General features: G+C 41.1%; 1 protein-coding gene across 6 annotated transcripts in view; it reads left to right on the top strand.

Annotated features, from left to right (window-relative positions):
• The window catches only part of CDK14 (cyclin dependent kinase 14), a 684,789-nt gene that overhangs the window by 425,180 nt on the left and 236,214 nt on the right, over nt 1–23,395 (top strand). For all 6 annotated transcript variants that reach the window (XM_027540218.1, XM_027540220.1, XM_027540221.1 and 3 more), the window contains one exon: nt 4,372–4,465. In XM_027540218.1, the coding sequence (XP_027396019.1) occupies nt 4,372–4,465 (94 nt within the window). The remainder of the gene's footprint in view (nt 1–4,371; nt 4,466–23,395) is intronic.

The raw sequence follows: 23,395 nt of genomic DNA, 5'->3' as shown, positions 1-23,395 counted from the left end.
CTTCTGGTGCATTGCCCACTGAGGTGCCAGATGCCATCCTTACCCCATTCACATGCCACTTGGAGTCTGAGCTGACTGGCTCTGAGCTGCCTCCCCACCTCACCAGCATGGGCTCTGCTTTTCTATGGCAGCTCTCATCCCATGTGGAGTGGCATTGCAGAGCAAGTGGAGCCAGAATGAGCTCTTGGCTCAGGCGGGGGGTACGTGCCAGGCCAGTGGTAGGAAACTGGCCAGAGTGCAGTGTGGTTTCCATTTGCTTTCTCGACCTTGTTTTGGGAGTGGGCAAGTGTGTGTGCACTCTGCACAAGTGGAGTCTAGGTTTTTTACAGTCCTTCTTGAAGTCCCACTGGTTTTCTAACCAGCTGAAGAGACTCATCTTTCCTCCTACTGCTGACCCCAGAATTGGGATGCTCAGTGTGTGACTGGAACAGCTCGCTCCCCAGGAAGGAGGATCTCCCTCTTCTGAGTCCCGTCCCAAGGGCACAGGTCTTGACATGATTGCTTCTCTTCCCTTCCTACCCAGTTCCATCTGGACTGTTCTTACGGGTTGTACAAAAGCCTTTTTGCAAGTCTTCAGTTAGTTTTCACTGAGAATTGCTCCATGTGTAAATGTGTGTGTATGTGTGTGTATGAATTTTATTTTTATTTTTACTTTTTTTTAACACAAAAAGCATTTTGTATTGGGGTATAGATGATTAACAATGTTGTGATAGCTTCAGGTGAACACTGAGGCGACTCAGCTGTACATATACATGTATCCATTCTCCCCCAAATCCCCCTCCCATCCAGGCTGGCACATAACTCGAGCAGAGTTCCACGTGGTATACAATAGGTTTTTGTTGGTTATCCGTTTTAAATACAGCAGTGTGTACATGACCTTCCCAAAGTCCTTAACTATCCCTTCTCCCTGGCAACCATGATTTCATTTTCTATGTCTGTGAGTCTCTGCTTTGTAAGTAAATTCATTTGTATCATTTCTTTTTAGATTCCACATATAAGGGATGTCATGTGATATTTCTCATTCTCCGTCTGACTTACTTCACTCAGTATGGCACCAGATCCATGCATGTTGCTGCAAATGGCATTATTTCATTATGTGCCTAGAACGCTGCTTTTTTCTAATGTTTCTTTATTTGTAGTTGATTATGATTGCTTTATAACACTGGTTTGATTTCTGTCATACTTCAACATGAATCAACCACAGGTGGACATATGCCCCCTCTGTCTTGACTCTCCCTTCCACCTGCCACCTATTCCTTCTCCTCTAGGTTATCGCAGAACCTAGAGTCTATTATACAGAGTGAAGTAAATCAGAAAGAGGAAAACAAATATCGTATATTAATGCATATATATACGTATATATGTGTATATATATATAGAAAGAGAGAGAGAGAATCTAGAAGGATGGTACTTATGAGCCTGTTCACAGCGCAGCAATGGACACACAGACATAGAGAACAGCCTTGTGGCCAAAGGTGGGAGAGAAGAGGGAGAGGGTGAGATGAACGGAGAGGTACCTTGGAAGCACATGTACTAACGTGGGTAACTAACTAACATACACGAACAAGGGTAAATAGATAGCCAATGGAAATTTGCTGTATGACTTGGGGAACTCGAACTGGAACTCCGTGATCACCTAGAACAGTGATTTTGAAATTAATTCTTTATTACTAAAATGGAATTATTTTTATGATATAAAGTCACACTTGTTTGTTTTCATTTTGACTCTATATACTGTTGGTGTTTAATTTGGATAAAAATTATGTGATGTAATAGAGATTTCTGCTGATGTATTACTTTTTAAATTCAAGATACTATTCACATACAACTGGTGCAGCTACAGAGAAGTGAGTCATCGTCTTTAACTTCCGGAGGATCTGAAATAAGTACACAAGGGACTGCTCACTCTAAACTGAATATGAGGGACGCCCCTGGTGGCCTGGTGAAGACTTCACCTTCCAGCGCAGGAGGTGTGAGTTCGATCCATAGTCAGAGAGCTCAAATCTCACTTGCCTGGTGGCCAAGAAACCCAAAACATTAAAGAGAAAGCAATATTGTAGCAAATTTAATAAAGACTTTGAAAATGGTCCACATCAAAAAATCTTTTTAAAAAATGAATTATGAGTGCTGCAAGTGAAGAAGTGTCTTACTTTCTTTATGATTTTATTACGGTCTTTTCAGGAAACATAAACTCCTTCAACGTAGAGCCATTTAATAAAATCATAGAGAACTGTAAGAAGTTAGAGAGATCTAACAAAAACAGTGAATTAATCCAGGTCTTCAGAAGGTGGGAATCAGGTCAGTTCAGAGAACTTCATCTGCAGGAAGCTGGTCACTTTTTTGCCAGCTCTGCCATTAAAGTGGTTTATTTCATCAACATGTGCTAGTTTCTTTCCATCCTGTCCCCAGGTGACTTTAGACTTTCAGCATAAGTGTCTGATTTACTTTCTGCCTGTACTATGGGTCAGGTGTTCCTATAGGGTTAGGTGCAGGCTTCTGGGGTCTGGGAGGCAAGGTCTCCTAATACACTGGACTGCCTTGCCAGATAGCAACTGTAAGCATGACCGAAGAAGTTGACCATAGTAGATGTCTGGTATTGAATGAGAGTTTAACAAACAAACTCAGAAATATAGCTGTCCTGTCTGCAGAATGTTCATGGAAGACTTTGTGGAAGAGATCGTATTTGTTGCTGTTGTTTAGCCGCTAAGTTGTATGCAACTCTTTGTGGCCCCGTAGACTGTAGCCCACCAGGCTCCTCTGTCCATGGAATTTCCCAGGCAAAAATATTTCAGTGGGTTGCCATTTCTTTCTCCAGAGGCTCTTCTTGACCCAGGGATCAAACCCACATCTACTGTATTGCAGGCAGATTCTTTACCACTGAGCCATAGGTTGGGTTGTATTTACATGTCGAGAGCAAACAGGTAAAGAAAAAAGGAGTTCTAGGAAGTGGAGCAGTTCGGGCCGAGTTGTCTAGATTTATGCTTGGCCCATGGGCAGATCAGTCTGGTTCAGAGATCCTCTCTGTTCAGTTCAGTTCCATCGCTCAGTCATGTCCAACTTTTTGTGATCCCATGGACTGCAGCACACCAGGCCTCCCTATCCATCACCAACTCCCGGAGCTTGCTCAAACTCATGTCAAACTCATGTCCGTTGAGTCGATGATGCCATCCAACCATCTCATCTTCTGTCGTCCCCTTCTCCTCCCGCCTTCAGTCTTTCCCAGCATCAGGGTCTTTTCCAGTAAGTCAGTTCTTCTCATCAGGTGGCTAAAGTATTGGAATTTCAGCTTCAGCATCAGTCCTTCCAGTGAATATTCAGGACTGATTTCTTTGAGGATTGACTGGTTGATCTCCTTACAGTCCAAGGGACTCTCAAGAGTCTTCTCCAACACCACAGTTTAAAGTTCACAGATCCTCACTGTAGTTGCCCTAAATCAACTAAATGCCTGACCTCCAACTGATTGAAACCAGGTCTCTGGAGTTTGTGTTCAGATCATCTGCTTTGTTTTAAAAGTTCCCCACTCCAGTGCTTTTGCCTGGAAAGTCCCATGGATGGAGGAGCCTGGAGGGCTGCAGTCCATGGGGTCGCTGAGAGTCGGAGACGACTCAGCGACTTCACTTTCACTTTTCACTTTCATGCATTGGAGAAAGAAATGGCAACCCACTCCAGTGTTCTTGCCTGGAGAATCCCAGGGACGGGGGAGCCTGGTGGGCTGCCGTCTATGGGGTTGCACAGAGTCAGACACGACTGAAGTGACTTAGCAATAGCAATAGATGATTTTGATGCAAAGAGAGCCCTGGAAAGTTGGAGAGGACAACACATTATGAATTTGTGAAATCGAGTTGGAAAAGCATGGTAGAATAAGACTGTGGAGGCTTTCTATATTAGGCTAAGGAGTTTCTTGATTGTATCCTGAGTGAAGGTGAGTCAGTGAGATTCACTGAATTGGGTTCCACCATTTTCTGAGCCTGGTGTGAAACAGTGAAAAGTGAAAGTGTTAGTCACTCAGTCATGTCGGACTCTCTGTGACCCTGTGGACTGTAGCCCACCAGGCTCCCCTGTCCATGGGATTCCCCAGGCAAGAATACTGGAGTGGGTAGCCATTCCCTTCTCCAGGGGATCTTCCCGACCCAAGGATTAAACCCTGGTCTCCCACATTGCAGGCAGATCCTTTGAGCCTGGTATAGTTGTATCTGTTTGGAACCCTTTCTGGGCAGTAGACAGAGAAGGGCAACAAAAGTTATGGGGTCTAGGTGAGAATGTTATTTATTCGCTCTTTCTCTTTGTAGGAGTAGATGTTCTAATTGCAGATTTAGTTTTCTAAGCAGAATATATTGAAGTTTTTGTAACAATTCTTTCTTCTCTCTTTAGGGGAGTTGGCTGCATCTTTGTTGAGATGATCCAGGGAGTTGCTGCTTTTCCAGGAATGAAAGACATTCAGGATCAACTTGAACGAATATTTCTGGTAAGTTCTTTACAGAATGCTTCTGAGGAATGTTGGTTCTGAATGCATTCCTTAGTGACAAATCCTACAGTGAAAGTGGAAAATAATTTCAGATTTGTTGGTTGTCACATTTAATTCTAACATATTTTTGGGACCTTTGCAAAAGCAGGAAATTAGTGAAGAATTGTGTTTTTAAACTACTGCACATGAATAATATGCCAAAACACTAAGAAAAGATAGAATGTCAGAAGCAATATAGAAGAGTGGGCTAAAAATGAAGGCTCTGATAAGAAAATGCCAAATAATTTATTTAGATAGCCCCTGCTTTACACCCTGTTGCTGTGTCTTGACTCCCTCCCACACCCACCCACTTTTTTCCAAAAAGCAGAGCATGAAAAGAGAGAAAGGGAAGATGGTAACTTTAGAATGGAGAAGCCGGGCAGCTAGTGCCCCAGCCTGGTCTTCAAAGTTGAGATCATCACAGGGAAGTCACACTGAGAGCGTGTACCCTTTGTATCAATATATTGAGGACGGCCCTTTGCTTCTGTGGTCTTCCTCCCAAAGTTATAACTCCACTCTAATCAGGAAAAGACAGCACACAAACCCAGATGGCAGGACATTCTACAAAACACCTGACTAGTACTTCTTTTTTTTTTTTTTTTAATTGGAGGCTAATTACTTTACAATATTGTGGTGGTTTTTGCCATAGATTGATCTGAATCAGCAATGGGTGTACATGTGTACCCCCATCCTGAACACCCCTCCCCTAACTGCTGCCGCTAAATCGCTTCAGTCGTGTCCGACTCTATGCGACCCCATAGACGGTAGCCCACCAGGCTCTCCCGTCCCTAGGATTCTCCAGGCAAGAACACTGGAGTGGGTTGCCATTTCCTTCTCCCCTGACTAGTACTTCTTAAAACTGTCAAGGTCATGAAAAACAAAGTCTGAGACACTGTCACAGCCGAAAGGGGCCAGGGAGACATGAGAACATAATGTCATGTGGTGTCCTGCATGGAATCCTGGGAGAGAAAAAGAGCTTTAGCGAAAATGTAGTACAAGGCAAGTGAGGTGTGCAGTGCAACGCATCCGCATTGCAGGCTGTGCTCCTTGCATGTGGTGGATGCTCCGTGTAACGTCAGGTTTCAACAATCGGGAAACTGGGAAAGGCGTAAACAGGAACCCTCTGTCCTGCTGTCCACGGTTTTGTATAAATCTAAAACTATACTAAAATTTAAAAATTTTTAATCTGCACAAAATAAAAAATGTGTTCTGTAGCTAGATAACCTTGGTTTGCCACCTACTCTGTCACTCTGGGCAAGGAACTTAGCTTGCTGAACCTTAGTGTTTCCCTTGGGCAAGATGAGGTTTATTATATACCAGGTGGCTCAGTGGTAAAGAACCCGCCTGCCAGTGCCAGTGACGTGGGTTCGATCCCTGGATTGGGAAGATCCCCTGGAGAGGGAAATGGCAACCCACCCCAGTGTGCTTGACTGGGAAACTCCATGCACAGAGGAGCCTGGCAGGTTACAGCCCGTGGGGTCTCAGAGTTGGACACGACCAAAGCAACTTACTTATTAGCACTACAGCAGTAGTACCAAAAATTTTGTTTCATGAAAGCATAGGTTATTGATACAGTTTAGTCAAAGTTTTAATTTTCAATATTATTTTTATAATGTAAGCATTTCCAATAGGTACTATCTTGTTGAATTGTTTCTTATATGGAGATTTTGCAATTATTTCTTGATTTTATAGCAATTATTTCCTAATTTTATGGATATTCAGATACCTTTGAGCTATGATGAGGCTTTTAATAAATCATTGTAAATTTTGTGTGGAAACATTTATAAACCAAGCTATTGTTTGCTCTTATTAGAGCACAGAGACCCTTAAATGCAGATAAGTATCATAATTTATGATAATAATGCCTTCATTTACTGTAATTTTTTTACATGTGTAGTGATTTTTACAAGTAAAATGTCCTTTAGTAATTAGATAAAGATCGTCATCTATATAAAATTGCTGCTTTAGAATTAAATAATGTTAAGTTTTACCCTAAAGAATTAGATGTGACCAAAAAAAGAAATCTACAAACTTCTCTTGACAGTAAATGTTATCCTCTTAAATATTTTATTTCCTCCACTGACTTCTTTAACTTTGCACGTGTTAGCCATGTGATGCATTAGACTAGCAGACTCTCTCAGGAGTTGTGGGATCACTGGAAGAAGAAATTTTAGTAACCAGTATAGTTGAATCACTAGGAAAAAATGCTTTTCCTTGGTGACCTTTCATGTCTGGTCTGAAGAGGAATGACTTAAATGTGATTAAATCCACATTCCCAGGCTTCCCATGTGAATTGCCAGAGACTTTTCTAAAGCAGCATACCTGGCCTCTGGGAAAGCATTGCCAAGGAGGTAATGAACTCTGAAAAGTCATGAAACGTGGGATTGTTTGGTTTGTTTTGCGTTTAATACAGAGATTAAGTCCATTCATTTGCCTGTGAGCTGTATATAGAAAGGTGTTTAATAACTCTGAAGCACAGAATTAATAGCTTGTTCCCCACCATCACTAATATAATTAACTCCCACACATTGAGTCTTTATGTGAAAAGCAACCAAGATCAGTCACTAGAGCCTTTATGTTATTCTTTTGAAGGTTTTCTTTCTTCTGATGTTTTTCTTTTTTCTTCCTTTGATGGGAAGGAGCAGTTCACATTTTTTAACAAGTCCAGTGCATTCACTTCCACATACAACAACAGTGTTGATAAATGTAGGCTGAGCTGGCTATTCTGCAACTTGAGATTTCACCATTAAATCATTTCCCTTGAAACTGTGATGCTCGTGTACAAGAAAAGAAGGAAAGTAATGGAATTTTGACAAATTATATTCAAGACATTTTGAATCACCAGGTGAATGGGTACCTACTTCTCTAGCAGTGACTCTGCTATTAGAGGGAAAGAGTGATTTATTTTATTTCCTCAATGTTACTCACTTTTTAATGTGCCATGACGTTTTCTATTTACCTTTATTAGTTGCAAAAATAAGCAGTAGATGTCTACACCCAGGTAAATACACACTCAGAGTGACAAGATCATAACTAACAAGAAATTTTGTATTCTAATCATATTGTTCTGAATTGAAAGAGAAATCTACTTGATGAAACCCTGGGAACATTCTTCTGTCATTTCACAACAGCTGGACAAAGGGCAGAGAGTGCTTGCTCAGCTGTTTGAGATCTTGGCAGATGCTCCTGGGTTTGTGTGGCTCATGACCCCAGAGTACCGCAGCCAGGACGGAGAGGCTGGCATGATTGTGTCTTGAGGGCATGTCCCAGTTCTTCTTGCTTTTGAATGTTGATTAACCCCAGAGGTTCACCTTTCGCTGTCTCCTGGGTCTTCTGGCTTGCAATGGCATTTCATCCGCCAGTTATTTGTTAACACATCATACATTATTTGATTGGTACCCTTGTTAAGTGTTTCTCTTCCTCGTATATGTCATCCAGAATTTAAAAGAGTGTGCGTCTGTGTATGTGAAAAGAGCCACTTGCAACTTTGAAATCTACTACTCATCCTGGCTTTTGAGTCAGATCCTTCTTTGAGCTTATGTGTTTCACAGTGAACTGGCTGCAGAGATGTTGTCTGTGGATCCAGTTCCAGTCCCTGTTTTCTTATCCTGGCTCTCTTTCCAGAATCTTTTTTTTTTTTTTTAATTGGAGGATAATAACTTTAAATATTGTGTTGGTTTCTGCTGTACAACAATGCGAATCAGCCATAAGTATACATATATCCCCTTCCTCTTGAGCCTCCCTCCCCCCACCCCTCATCCCACCCCTTGGGTCATCAGAGAGCACTGGCTAAGCTCCCCATGTTATATAGCAGCTTCCCACTAGCTGTCTGTGTTCGACATGGGTAGTGTATATGCGTCAGTGCTCTCTTAACCATAACCCTGAGGTTTCATGATTGGCTAGAACAGCCATGTAGTATGTAAAAGAAAGTTTCCACCACTTCCTCTCATGGTCATTACCAGCCAGTTGGATGTAGCAGCCATATCGTTCAGATGGAATATTGCTGTCACAGATTTGTATCTTCACTTCCATCGCTGGGTTGCTTGAGGTGATTTCTGCCATATTTCTTCAGCACTCACTCTGCAGCACTGGGTACAGTGGAGATGGAAAGGAATCTATCTGCCATGCTATCTGCCCTGGAATAAATGAGGACGATCAAGATAGGCAGGCTAGACATACCCTTGGGAATGGAGTCATGAAAAATTGCTGAGCAATTGCTCAGCAGATGGGAGATCCAGTAACTGTAGGTCCTGTATTCATTAAAATACTTAACTCTTAAGAGTTCAATATTGAATTCCTGAACAAACCATCTTTTCTAATTGGATTGTAGTTTCTGCATCTGTAAAGGGAGAAGTTGAGCCAAATGATTTTAATAATGTCTTGCTGCTCTAACCTTTTTTAATTCTAAAAATGCATGATATTACAGGATTATGCATAAGGGCTGTGGGCGTTCTGATAAAATTGCTAAGAACATTTTCCTTAAGCATTTAAGAAAGGATAAGGTTTGAAGTGGAGTAAGGGAGATGGGGAGTCCAGGAGAGGAGTAGGATAAGGTTTGAAGTGGAGTAGGTATCCGTCTTATATGCCTGGAAGGTGACATTGGACATTGAAATTTAGACCCTGAATGATTGAGGACTTCTAATTTTATTTTATTTTTTAAGTAATAAAGAGACAGTACAGTGTTTAACAAAAGAATAATAAAGGTTAAAATGGCATTTCAGCAAAATTAATATTATATCATGATAAATTCAACTGTATAAAGGCTGACAGAAGCAGAGAACTAAGCAAGGGATCCTGGAGTGAAGAATACTAAAAATATTAAGCAGTGCTTTTACCTCAGATGGTAAAGTACCCACTTGCAGGGCAGGAGATGCGGGTTCGGTCCCTGGGTTGGGAAGATCTCCGGAGAAAGGAATGGTTACCTACTCCAGTATTCTCTCCTGGAGAATTCCACGAGGAGCCTGGAGGGCTACCGTCCATGGGGTTGCAAAGAGTCAGACACGACTAAGTGACTTACACTTTCACTTAGGAAATCCAAGTCAGGAAGATGGGCTATAATACTGCCCACCTGGAAGTAAATGCCTTTTCTAATGTGTGCATGTTTGTTTCAAGCCTTCCATCAAAAGGCATAGTTATTTCCATGGTGGTAAATTTTCTTTAGAGCAGTAAGTTTTTTAAAAAATAAAGCAGTTAGAAAAAATTTTAAAGCAGTATGAAAATAAGTAAAAACCACCATTTAGAGATAACCAGTGGTAAATATTTTTATATTTTCTAGATTTTCACAACTGGGTTAATAATAAATTTATGATTTTTGTGTTCAGCTTCCCTTTATTTTCATGTTAAACAGGGAGCAATTTCCATGCCATTAATATATGCTTGAAAATATTTTAATTATGCTATAATATCTTATTAATGTGCCCACACATTGCACCATCACTGGGTAATTTACTTGAAATTTTTATGCTATAGTAAACATCACACACTTTTATTCCGTTCACTTATTCTTTCATCAAGAATTGTTAGGCATCTATTCTGTGCCACGCGCTGTGCCTACAGCCAGTGGGAAACCAGCAGACACGGTCTCTGCTCACCTCAAGTGTACTGTTAGCTGGGCTACATTGGAATAGCTTCTAGAAAGTCAGATCAGAAGGATGTTGTCACAAAACCGTGGTGATCCATAATAATTCGGAAGAGAAAGGAGGCAAAGATGACTCCAGAGTGTCAAGCTTGTGGAACTAAGTGAGCCATGAAGTCATGGAAAATAATGGGGACGGTGGAAAGGAGTGCCATCGGAGGGAGGAGAAGAGAGGTCCAGACAGTGGACTTCAGATGATAGCAGCTGACCCCGACGGAGACGTCTAGCACACATCTCTTACCGAAGGGACTCGGGAGCTAAGTGCGGATCCAGGGATCATCCACCAGGACCAGACAGCGCTAGGTCCTAAAGCATGCTCGTTCTTGAATAACGAGAAGCTGGAGGAGAAGGAGAAAGACCCCGCCTAGCCCTCGGGGATGCTTATGGTTTGTGGGGGTGGGATGGGGGCGGGGAACCAAACCAGGAGAGAACTGGGACAGTGACACAAAAGTCAAGGTAAGGGCAGGCAGCAAGGACGTGAGGATAAAAAAAGGAAAAAAAAAAATCACTCCCTTGAGGGAAATTGTAGATCTACTCAGGTGTGTTTATCTGGTGGGTGAGAAATGCCGAGACCAGTGCCCTTCGTTTCTGTGTTTCCGCAGCATGGCCCCCTCACTGCCTACATAGTATGTCACACACATACTGTATTTTTACTATATTTATGCTTTTAACCCAGAGGATGAACTAAGTGTCCTATTGGAGAAATGGAAGAGTTGACATGGAAAATTCATCTGAGTTTAGTTAAGAAAGCATAGCAGACTATCCACAGGGCTTCCCAGCTGGCACGGTGGTAAAGAATCTGCCTGTCAGCGCAGGAGATGCAAGAAGATGCGGGTTAGATCACTGGGTCGGGAAGACCCCTGGAGGAGGAAATGCCAACCCTCTCCAGTATGCTTGCCTGGAGAACCCCACGGGCAGAGGAGCCTGGCGGGCTGCAGTCCACGGGGTCGCAAAGAGTCACACACGACTTAGCAGAGCACAGCGCTATCTAGGGTTTTCACAGGAGACTTAACGATTCTCCTCAGTGTCTCATGGATGCTGGAATGAAGGTGAGCAGGGGAGCAGGTTCCAGCCCCTCCACTTAGGACTCTGTTTCATTAAGGTTTTGTATGTGAAATAGGTCTCACTGCTGAAAGGAAGATTAGAAACCCTTGGGCTAACAATACCTTAAGTTCCTCCCAGGTCAAGAGTTCTATGAAAAAGAAGAGTCCATGTGGAAGAAAAATGATGGAGAGAAAGCAAAGATGTTAGAGAAATAAAAATTGAGCTACTCCCACATGGAGACCTCAGATAGATGTTCTAAGAAAGAAAGTTCTGTGCTAGTAAGCTAATAGAAAGTTTGGTAGCAAACTTCAGTAAGATCATTTCTGTTGAGAAAAAAAGAAAGATAGTGGAATGTCCTACTGTAGAATAATCACATTACTTTTTGCAAAGAAAGTTTGATTAAGCTGGCTGTTACCCAAACATATGAATTGACTCACATGGTGAAAAACATACTGTTTTACCCCGTTCTTACATTTACTTTATAATGTTACAAACTTTCTATACATGGAAATGAGAACTTTTTCATTAAATCATTCACTTTGTAGTTGTTATGCATTTTTCAATAAATATTTATTATGTGGTTAGCTGCTCAGTCATGTCCAACTTTTGCAATCCCATGGACTGTTGCCCATCAGGCTCCTCTGACCATGGGGATATTCCAGGCAAGAACACTGGAGTAGGCCCTCCTCCAGGGGATCTTCCCAACCCAGGGATTGAACCCAGGTCTTCCACATTGCAGGTGGATTCTTAACTATCTGAGCCACCAGGGAAGCCCCTACTATGGGCTAAATACTCTTCCATGTTCTAGGGAGACAGCATTGCACCAAAGCGTTTGGTCTCATGAAACCTATATTCCTGTGAGGGAAAATAGACAACGAGCAAATTAATATATAATGTGTCTCCTGAGTGTTGCCTGAGAGATGCCACTTTACATATGGCATTCCTGGGAGGTCTCTCTCAGAAGCGTGGTGATACTTGCTGAGTGAAGTTAATCAAGGCATAAGACATGCAGGTACCAGGGATCAGAGCATTTAGGTGCAGAGAATAGCAAATTGGTGCTTAAAATCAGAGTTCTCAAACCTGAATTTGTTGAATTAAGGATCGTTCTTCTCAGTGCATCAAGGTGACTGCTAGTATTCTTGTGACTTTGATCTCCTATGTAGAAAGCATTTTCTTACATGAGAAGTCCTTGCTTTGTGTGAAGCATTAAATTCCTGTATAGGTTGATATTCAGACATCAGATTGAGCAAATCAATAAGAGAGTTTGAAGTACACCCGTGTTTCAAGTCAGAATTATGGTGGAGCAAGAGATTTGGGTTTCCTGATTTAGTTCATCAGAAATGTTGGTATAGAGACAAGAAGATGAGGAATGTTTCTGTTGGAATATTTGGAGAGTAGATAATGATTTAGAGGCGAGAACAGAGAAAGAATACATACAAATCAAAGAAAGCCAGTAAACACTTTTTTTTTTTAAAAAAAAGTCAAAAGTAAAAGAATTTCAGGAATTCCCTGGTGGTCCGGTGGTTAGGACCCCAATCCCTCACTGCCTGCCTGCCTAAGGCACAGGTTCAATCCCTGTTCAGGAAACTTAAGTTCCCACAAGCCACATGGTGCAGCCAAAAAAAAAAAAAAAGTAGAAGAATTTCAGAAAGAAAAGCTCTATCAACTGTGCCAAATACGACAGTGAAGAAGGGGGCAGTGTTGAGAAAAGACCACTGGGGGCTCCTTTTAAAGAAATAGGTCCGATAGTGTTGGCTATTTGAAGTCAGGTTACAATGGATTTAAAGAGTAAGTGTGCAGCAAAAAAAAATTGGAAACACTGAGTGTAGACAACCTCTTGGAGAATTGTCTGAGTGAAGAGGATTAGAGATCACCTTAAGGGTACTTTTGAAATCAAGACATAAATTTTATAATCTGTCATAAAGATTTTTATAATAATGAGGACAAGAAGGGACACCAGAGATCTAAGGAAGCATATTTGATGGGTCAGGGTACTGGTAGGCAAGAGTGGATGGGCGGAAAAGACAAGGTCTTCAAAATGGGGATGAAAAGATTTTCCAGAAGATCAGAAAGAAGAAAGGAAAAGGAGAGGAAGATGTAAATACATGTGGTAGAGGAGGAAAAAAGGAAGCTGAAGATAACGTGATCTGTATGATTCTCAATGAAAGGGACAGTGTGTGACTGATGGTGATGCGCATCTGTGGGGATAAATGTTGAGGGAAATGGATAATATTGCAAAGCTCCTGTAACACCAAATGGTATTATGATTTCTGATATGACAAGAGAAGGAGGGCATGGCTGACCACATTTGTTAATCAGTTGATCTGAGACATATTATAGGAATAAAAATGCTCTATTTCCAATTGTTACGATTTGTAACCATTTACTTTCCTATTATCATAAGATTACTTTTAGGCATATCCATCTTCACTGTTAATGTTTCCCAATTGTAATAGTTTTCACAAAGACCTTCCTGGAGGCAGTGGTTCACATCTGTTGTCTAACTCTTAAATGTTTTGAGAATATTTTAACCTCATATACCCCTCTTTCATATTACCATTTTCTTTATACATGACTTTATTGTCAGTGTGGGATTACTTACTGGCTGTTACAATTATCTCTTGTTATGCAACTACCTCAAAACAGTGGGCTAAATCAACAACAGTCGTATTTTTAAATTATCTGTCATCCTTTCAGGGTCAAGAATTCAGTAAGGGGTGGGCCAGGCAGTTCTGGACTTGGGAGGAGGATCTCTCATATGGTGACATATATTATGGTCGTAGCAATCAGAAGCTGGAGCAGTTGAGGACTAGCCAAATTTCTCTCTCATTGTGTTCTTGAGGCCCTGTGTGGGTTTTTCTCTATGTGGGCAAGTTTGAGCTTCTCATTGGGCTTCCCTGGTGCCTCAGATGGTAAAGAATCTGCCTGCAATGTGGGAGACCTGGGTGCAATCCCTGGGTTGGAAAGATCCCCTGGAGAAGGGAACAGCGGCCCACTCCAGTATTCTTGCCTGGAGAAATACATGGACAGAGGAGCCTGGCGGCTACCGTCCATGGGGTCACAAAGAATCAGACACAGCTCTGTGACTTTCACTCACTCACTCATGGAATAGTGGTTGCATCCCAAGAGTGGATTTCCTAAGAGGACCAGATAGAAATTTCTTAGTTTCTCTTAGCTTCAGAGGTCTTACGGCAAGTCTCTCAGTCAAAGTCATCACAAATCTTATGACACAGGCAAGGGGAGGGGGCATAGACTCCAGTTCTAGATGGAAATGAGTGTCAAGAATCCGGGGGCCATGTTTTAAAACTGCTGCATTGCTTATGTACATTCCCGTAAGCATGTATTGCCATTTTGAGCTGATAAAACAGCTTTGTAGGAAAAAAAAAAAAAAAACAATCTGGGAAACAGTTTTTGTCAAGTTTCTAAAATTGTTGTTATTTTTTCCCATACTCCTTATGGCCGTCCCCACACTGCTTCTCATGATAAATATGAAAGTGCGAATTGTCACAGAGTGTTACTTGATGGGTCATGAGGTCCCTTATTTGCTCATCCTCCTTTTCTTCCTTTTTTGACTAACAAGTTCACAGATATGTCAGCCTGAAAAAAAAAAAAATCGTGATATACCGCCATAGGGTTGCACATATGAGGTGAGTGAGAAGGTGGTGACGCTTCTTAGCAAATTCTCAGAATGTTATCCATAAAGTAGATTTCTGTAGCTCAAATTCTGCCTTATTTTTTTTTTTTTTTCCATTTGGAACATGTTTCCATATAGATCTTTCATTCCTCAGATTGTCACACGTCATCTCTTGTGGTATGGCGCATGTCATCTAATACGGTGCCCAGTGACGCCCACCTCCTGGTATTTATGCCCTTACGTAATCCCCTCCCCTTGAGTGGGGACTGGACCTAGAGACTTGCTTCCGATGGATAGACTATGACAAAAGAGAACGGGATGTTACTTCAGCAGCTAAGTTACACACCTGCCACTTCCTTCTTGCTCACCCTCTCTTACTGGCTCACTGGCTCACTCTGGGGGAAGCCAGCTGCCATGCTGTACGTTGGAGAGACCCTCGTGTCAAGGAACTGACGTTTCCAGCTGGCAGCCAGTGAAGCCCTGAGGCTGGGCGGCAGCAGTGTGAGTGGGCTTGGAAGTGAATCCTCTGCTGGTTGAACTCTTTATATGCGAGATGCTAGGGACGCTAGTACTCAGTCGGCCAGGTGTCTCAGACTCTTTGGGACCCCGTGGACTGTAACCTTTGAATCTCCTCTGTCCATGAGATTTTACAAGCAAGAATGCTGGACTGGGTTCTCATTTCCTTCTTCCAGGGGGTCTTCCTAATCCAGGGATCAAACCTATGTCTCTTGCATCTCCTGCCTTGGCAGGCCAATTCTTTACCACTTGCTTCACTTGGGAAGCCCTTCCTATGTGAGACAGCAGCTGTAATTAACACTTTATTTTTTTTTATTTTTTATTTTTAAACTTTACAATATTGTATTAGTTTTGCCAAACATCGAAATGAATCTGCCACAGGTATACCCGCGTTCCCCATCCTGAACCCTCCACCCTCCTCCCTCCCCTCCCCTCCCTCTGGGTCGTCCCAGTGCACCAGCCCCAAGCATCCAGTACCGTGCATCAAACCTGGACTGGCGACTCGTTTCATACATGATATTAACACTTTATTTTTTTAGATGTTTATTAATTTGTTTGGCCATACTGTGTCTTAGCTGCAGCATGTGGGATCCTGTTCCCTGATTAGGGAACAAACCCGGGCTCCCTGCTTTGGGAGTGTGGGGTCCTAGCCACTGGACCACCAGAGAAGCCCCAGTTAACACTTTAACTGCTACCTTTTGAGAGACTCAGAGGCACCCAGTTAAAGGTATTACTACCAAAATGGCAGTGTTCTCAATCCTTGTCCCCCGAAGGAAAGAATTCAGGCAAGAGACATAGTAAGTAGCAAGAGTTTTATTAGGCAAACAAAAGTGGGCTCCAGAGAGACAGAAGGAGGAGTGAGTAGTCTGGAAACCAGAAGCAGAACTGCAATAGGGGTCTGGTTGGTGACAAGCCCCTCTCTGTGCCCTGACATTTGACTGACAGGGTGATTGACAGCTTTAGGTTATGTCTCTTTTCTCCTCGTGCACAGGCTTACACACGAGCACACAAGCATACCCTGCAAGATGGCTGGGGGTAGGGGAGGCGAAAACCTCAATGCTAATTTATTACAAATACAGCACAATGAACCTCAGTTTCCCTAAGATCTTTTTAGATCTCTGTGTATCTGTGCCAACCTGTGCTGGTGGTGGTGTCTTTTGGGTTTTTTTTTCTCGTTTGGTCCTGATGAGGCTGGAAACTTAGTGGTCCTCATGTACAGAAAGGGAAGATCTTTGGAATCTTTCCTGTTTTCAATTTTATTTATTTATTTTTAAGCAATATAAAAATTTATTTTTTCTCATATCATGAGTAATCTGGGGTAGGCATTGACTTAGTGTCTCCATAATATCACAGCAAAGTCGCCATGTTGGGAATCAATTCCTGAATATACGTGCTTAGGCCCCACTCAGGGCTTCCCAGGTGATGTTAGTGGTAAAGAACCCGCCTGCCAATGCAGGAGATGTAAGAGACGTAGGTTCAATCCTTGGGTTGGGAAGATCCCTTGGAGGAGGAAATGGCAACCCACTCCAGTATTCTTGCCTAGAGAATCCCATGGACAGGGAGCCTGGCGGGCTGCAGTCCACAGGGTTGCAGAGTCAGACACAACTGAAGCAGCTTAGCACGTAGCACAGGGCTTTGAGAATCAGAGTTTCTGGGGATGGGACTTTGTGTATTCAGACAAACAAGCAGACCCTAGTTGATGAGTCCTCCTGATTAAGAAATTCTTACTTTAAAGAGATGCATGTCATACTTTCGAATTACGCATGTTTTAACTTTTCTGGCCTGATGTGACAACCTAAAAACACAGGTAGTATGGCTTTCCTATCCAGAATACAGAAATCATTAATCAGTCAGACCATGTCCTGTGTTTCTTCCTTTTGGTATGTTTCTCAAGGGGCATGCCTAAAAATGAGTATATCTGGGGGGTCCATTCACATGACTTTGTATTCATAATATTACATAACTGGTATTAGAATTGTGTACACAAGCAAACTGAGATCTGTAATCATCATATCCCAGATGCTGTAACTTCTTCTCTGGCCTGATTACTTGATTAAAATTTTGGTTCCCTCCCTCATTTTGCAACCTATCTCTTCTTAGGCCTCAGAAGGCTTTACCCAGAAGGCTAAATCTGTCCATGCTGTTCATCTTTTTGTGAGGCATGAGTTTATTTAAAACCTGACCTTGTATCATCTCTTGCTCTACCCCTACAAGGCAAAGGAGCATCCTCAAAACATTCTGTTGTAAATTGCCTCATCATTTTATATCTTGAAAGAAAGCTGTTGCTGTTTGATTAAAATTTATCATATAAAATAATCTACCTAAGTCATTGGAGTATGTCTCCTAGAGAACAGTTTAATCCTAAGTCGGTTAGCAAATATGACCTTGGAGCTGAATTTGCTCTTTCACTTGCCTCTTTCAAACATGCCAGGCATACATTTGCCAGGAAGTGTGTGGACGATTGCGTTTTTAAAATTCTTTCTAAAAATCCCTTTATCTGTGAGTTTAGTTGTACTGGAAAAGTGTTGATAAGCCTGTATCATAGTTTTTACCCATTTATTTATTTTATATCCCTAGTTTATTTAGTGTGTAACTAAAAGTTTGTACAGTTTGACCCCCCTTCACTCATTTTATCCATCTCTCCCCAGCTATATACCCCCCTCCCCTCCTACATTCCTGATAACCACCAGTCTGTTCTCTGTGTCTATGAGCTTGGTTTGTTGTTTAATTTTTGTTTTTTTAGATTTTCACATATAACAGAGATCATACACTACTTGCCTTTCTCTGTCTGACTTATTTAACTTGGTATAATGCCCTCAAGGCTCATCCATGTTGTCACAAATGACAAGATTTCGTTCTATGACTGAATAATATTTCATTGTATATATTACCATATTTTCTTGAGAACTATTTTAAATGCACCATTCAAAGAATTTTTTCCTCAGTATTGTGTCCAATCCTCAGACTTTTGTTAGTTTTGGATAATTCTACATACTAAAATCATCAGTGAACTTGAGTTTCTGCTTGGGAGGATATTATTCTCCATGGTCAGAGCAAATGATAGTTTTAGCCTTTGCTTTTCATCTTGGCCAGGCCTTGGTAAATAGGCAAGAATTGGTATAGAAATACATCCTATATTCTCAGAGTTCTATGCCTTTACCCCATCAGGAATTCCTCCTGTCTCCAGCATCTAAATCTAACCCATTCTTCTAAATATTAGAAATGTTTTCCCCCTAATGAATTTTTCTCTGGTTTCCCAATTACCAATTCTCTCTCCTTCTTTTGAACTTCTTGGTTCTTCCCCTAAACCCCTCTGCTGTCTCTCTTGTTTCGACCTTGTCTTGTGGCTGTTTTTGCTCTTATTCCCCTGATAGAGTTTAGGATTTGGGAGTAGGGGTGGGGAAGAAAGGAGTACTTGGTGCAAATTAAGCATTAGCGTGTTCCCTAATGCTACAGAAGGAAACTCATGATGAGAGAATCATTTCATTTTTAAAACTTCACTGTGTTCTTTTTAAAATGCATCTATTGGGGGAACTCTGTGGCAATGACATTAAGAACCACTTTAAAAATTAAAGACAATTTTCCTTCCTTCATTTGTTTGTTTGTTTTAAAATAATTATGAGTTCATATTTTTCTTTTAGTTTCTTCTTTGCAGTTCCTTGTTCTAATAACATGTAAATCACTCACAGCAGATAACATTTAACATTCAAATACAGAGCTCATTTTATTGAAGCTCAGTAGAACAAATTACCATCAATTTGTTCTCAGTAAAATTCAGTATTAAAAATTTTTCATGTTTGCCAAGTGAAAAGTAAATAGCTGAAAGGTGTTAATAAAACCTTTTTCCAAGAGTAATGTTAGGCTCATTTTTGGATCCCACCTTATTCCCAATAAAATGAAATATTGTTTGTCTCTCACACAGATTAGTAATGTATGAGCATTTCAATCTGATTATTGCCTCTTGGGATGTGATTCAAAGCACTTGTGAGTACCTATTATATACCCAGAAGTGGGTTTCAGTACATTTCTATTTTGAAGAAGTTTGACAAAAGTTTCATTGAGTTGTCTTTTTAGTACTTTGCACTGGGAGTGCCACTCTGAGGAAATCAGGAAGCTAAAACCATAAGGGAAGTAAATTTGATTGCTAATTCCTTATTAATTTTTTTCTTGTAGTTAAAGTCATTTTTAGACATAATCGAGTAATATATAGAGTGACTCTTCTTATAATTGTGATCTTCCTGATATACCATGATGTCAAATTGGATGTGAAATGGACAAGGCGTTAACGTTGGTGAAATTATAACCTTCTATCTGGTGAAAAAAAAATTTAAACAAATGTAATACAATTTCTTTTTCATCGTTCCAAATACTAAGCTCAATTTTTGCAAATCATAAGGTGCTATTCTATGGAAATCTTTGTACCTTCCGGTCAATTTTGCTGTGAATCTGAAACTGCTCCATAAAATAAAGTCTATTAGAAAGAAAAAAGAAAAGACGCCATAGATGAAACAAAGCAGAATACTGTTCTCAAAAATCTGTTCTCCTCTTTTGAGTCAATACTAAGATTCAATAGTAATTCTAGGAATTATACCTTTTTTTTTTTCCTGCCAGGGAGTCACTGTGGAAGGGAGTAGACAGTTAGGCAATAAAAATATTTATTTCATGGCAGTTTAATGGAAACTATGCTAAGTGGAGCCAGGAGATGCAAAGATAAGCCAATATCAGGTCGTGAAGCAGTTTGGCCGGCAGGATAGTAACAAGATCAAGGTGAGGCATTACTTGGTACTTTGAGAGTAGGGAGTATGGTTAGGGGACATTGCTGGTGATCATTCCTCTTCCTGTGTGTGTTTAAGTTGATGTGAGTTAGATATAAGGGGCGCATTCATTCATTTGAATGAACTTGCGTCAACATTACTGAAAAAAAAAGGTAAGAGATTCTACAGCATGTAGTCTATCACACAAAATGCAATGACGTTAATAGAAATTAATGAACACTTTACCTTTGAGCTCTAAGGTAGAGAGTGGTCTATTTGTTAAAACATAAATATTTCTGACTTACAAATTTTTAAAATTTTTGATTGGAGGATAATTGCTTTACATTGTTCTGTTGGTTTCTGTTGTACAACATGAATCAGCCCACCCCACCCTTCCTGACTTACAAGTATTGAATTGTTACTTACTAGCAAATAATTGTCTCAGCCACCACTGTATTTATTTTTAAGGTTTATTTTTATTTATTTGGTTGCACTAAGTCTTGGTTGCAGCATCCAGAATCTTCAGCTGTGGCATGTGGGATCCAGTTCCCTGATCAGGGATGAAACCCGGGGCCCCTGCGTTGGGAGCTTGGCGTCTTGGGTACTTAGTTCTAGTTACTGAACCACCAGGGAAATTCCCTTAGCTACCTTTTTAGCATTTCTTTAACACCAATTTGAGAAACAATAATGACTCAGGCATAGGATGAAATGGTTTCATTCTCTCAACTGATATATGAGTTTCTTTGTCTTTGAGTTGCCAAAGTGATGATTTTATTCATGAAAAGACTTCAAGAAGCAAGCTGTGATTTTTAAGTAAGCCAACTGCTTGCTATTTCTTTGCTCAGAAAGTTAGGGAGATGAATGAACCACAACAGAACGCTCGTTTCCTCTTGCCTTTTGACTTACCAGCCCAAGAGCAGAGTCTGACAAATGCCAGGAATCTAGCCCATAATTTGAATTTAGTGTTCAAAACCCTATATTAAAGTCAAAAGAACTACAGATATGTTGACTGGAGGCTCCTTCCATTTCAGTGCTCAATGTTTGATTGTGCTTTCTCATCCCCTGCATCCAGAGCAGCTGTGCTGATGTGCACACTTATTCCAGATTGTTTCCACTGATGTCAGCTGGGCCTGACAAGCCAAGCCTTATGTTTATAGCACTACTGTGGGATCCAGGAAGGTCTTAGAAGGATGTGGCTACCCCTGCAGGTACAGAAAAAGAGGCTGAGATTCCCACTGTGGTATGTGTATGTTAGTCGCTCAGTTGTGTATGACTCCGTGACCCCATGGACTGTAGCCTTCCAGGCTCCTCTGTCCATGGGATTCTCCAGGGAAATCTGGAGTGGGTTGCCATTCCCTTCTCTAGGGGATCTTCCCAACCTAGGGATTGAAGCTGGGTATCCTGCATTGCAGGCAGATTCTTTACCGACTGAGCTACCAGGGAAACCCACTGGTATAAGTAGTTCATTAAGATGTTGCTCCAGCGATAAAGAAGGGTACCCTGGCGTTTTCCTTCCAACATACCCCAGGCCTGCTCTTTAATAATCTTTTATGCTTCAGGCCTGCCTTACAACAGTATTTAGGATGAGCTTTAGAAAGTAGAAAAAACAAGACAAAACAAAGTAAGAACTCATTTTTAAGAGGCTTTTTCCCAACCTCCTAAAAAAGGAGATATTCAAATGAGAAACTGCACATTTAGTGACAACTTCAAAAGAGTAGCTTGTAACGGGTATGATTCAGGATGCTTCTCCGAGCTTCAGGAAACCCTACTAAGACATCAACATATTAACTAAGAGGATTACGCATTTTAAGAGCCACGGCATCTCTAAATCTTTTTACTCGTATTTTGTCTTCACTGGAATAAAGTTTATGGCAGCAAGGTAGTCCTGTGGCAGATTAGTTTTCAAAAATGTGTAATTAAATGCAGAAATAGCAAGTAGAAATTAGCAGGCAAAAATATTGTTGCGATTAGTTTTGGTTTTTAGTCTTCGCATTTACAAAAATTCAGTACTTCCCTTTGTACTCTTCGGCACCTTTTGGTTAGAAATGTTTCCTTTTCTTTTGTTCTGGCTCATCTATTTATGATAGCATTTTATCCTTATTGAAATAGGCTTTTAAATATTGTGAAGGAGCAGTACACTGTCTAGGATGACAGATTAATTACCTTGTTTTTCCCTTAAGGGAGCGTAGTAAGAATTTGAAGATGTATTGGCGCTGAGAGCTTACCCCTAAGGTCTGCGTGTTCTACCAAAAATAATGAAAAAAGGAAATGCATTCCTGCTATTCACTCTCAGGATACACAGCTTTGATAATACCAGCCTGTCGTTTCAGATAAGATTAAAAAAAAAAATCAGAAAAGAAAGAAGAAAGCAAATGAAGGGATTTTATCCACAGAACCTGCTGGAGGAAATAATAAAGTAGTAATGAAAGCATAACATGAAGGCGCCTTCAGTTGTACCCTGCTTTCTGTTTTTTCCTTTCTTGGAAAAGGCAATACCTTTTTCAAATGTAAATATAAAAAGATTTTTTTTTATCCTATCGCTTTGTCCTTTACTTCTGATTAGTATTTAATTAATTCCACTGAAACCTCAGGGGGAAAATTAGGATATGTTATAGGAATATCTGTCTTCACCTCCTAGTAGTTTGAGCAACAGAGTTGGTTGACCTGAATGCTCTGTGCGCATCCCTTAAAATAACTCACGCGTAAATCTTTGCTGTAACTGTAGCCAGCAGAGCGTAAACCCCGTTGTTGCCTTCAAATCCCTTTCTCATTGCACTTTACTGTGTTTAAGCCCAGTATAAGCAGTGCTGCTGCTGCTGCTAAGTCGCTTCAGTCGTGTCCGACTCTGCGCAACCCCATAGACGGCAGCCAAACTTATGAAACTTATGACCCTACCAGGCAATAGATAGTAAATATAAAAGTATGTTAGTTGTATTCTTAGATGAATTCTGGAATGAAAGCTCACAATCTCTGGACTGGCCATTGGAATATCCAATTTCTGTGTCATAATTCGAATTGTGGCATGCTTAAGTACAGTTTCTTCACCTGTAGGCTAGAGTAACCATAACTTGCCCCCCAAAATTTTTTAATAAAATAGTTTCTCTTTTGAAGTAAAATCTATTCCCTAATGGCTCAGTGGTAAAGAATCGCCTACAATTCGGAAAACTGCCTGCAATGTAAGAGACGTGGGTTCGAGCCCTGAAGGTGCTCTGGAGGAGGAAGTGGCAGCCCACTCCGTATACTTGCCTGGAGAATTTCAGGGACAGAGGAGCCTGGCAGGCTACAGCCCATGGGGTTGCAAAGAGTCG

This window comes from Bos indicus x Bos taurus, chromosome 4, assembly GCF_003369695.1.
Source record: "Bos indicus x Bos taurus breed Angus x Brahman F1 hybrid chromosome 4, Bos_hybrid_MaternalHap_v2.0, whole genome shotgun sequence".
Lineage (NCBI taxonomy): Eukaryota > Metazoa > Chordata > Mammalia > Artiodactyla > Bovidae > Bos > Bos indicus x Bos taurus.
Note: the sequence above shows the minus strand (reverse complement) of the source record. Positions and strands in the feature narration are given on the sequence as shown.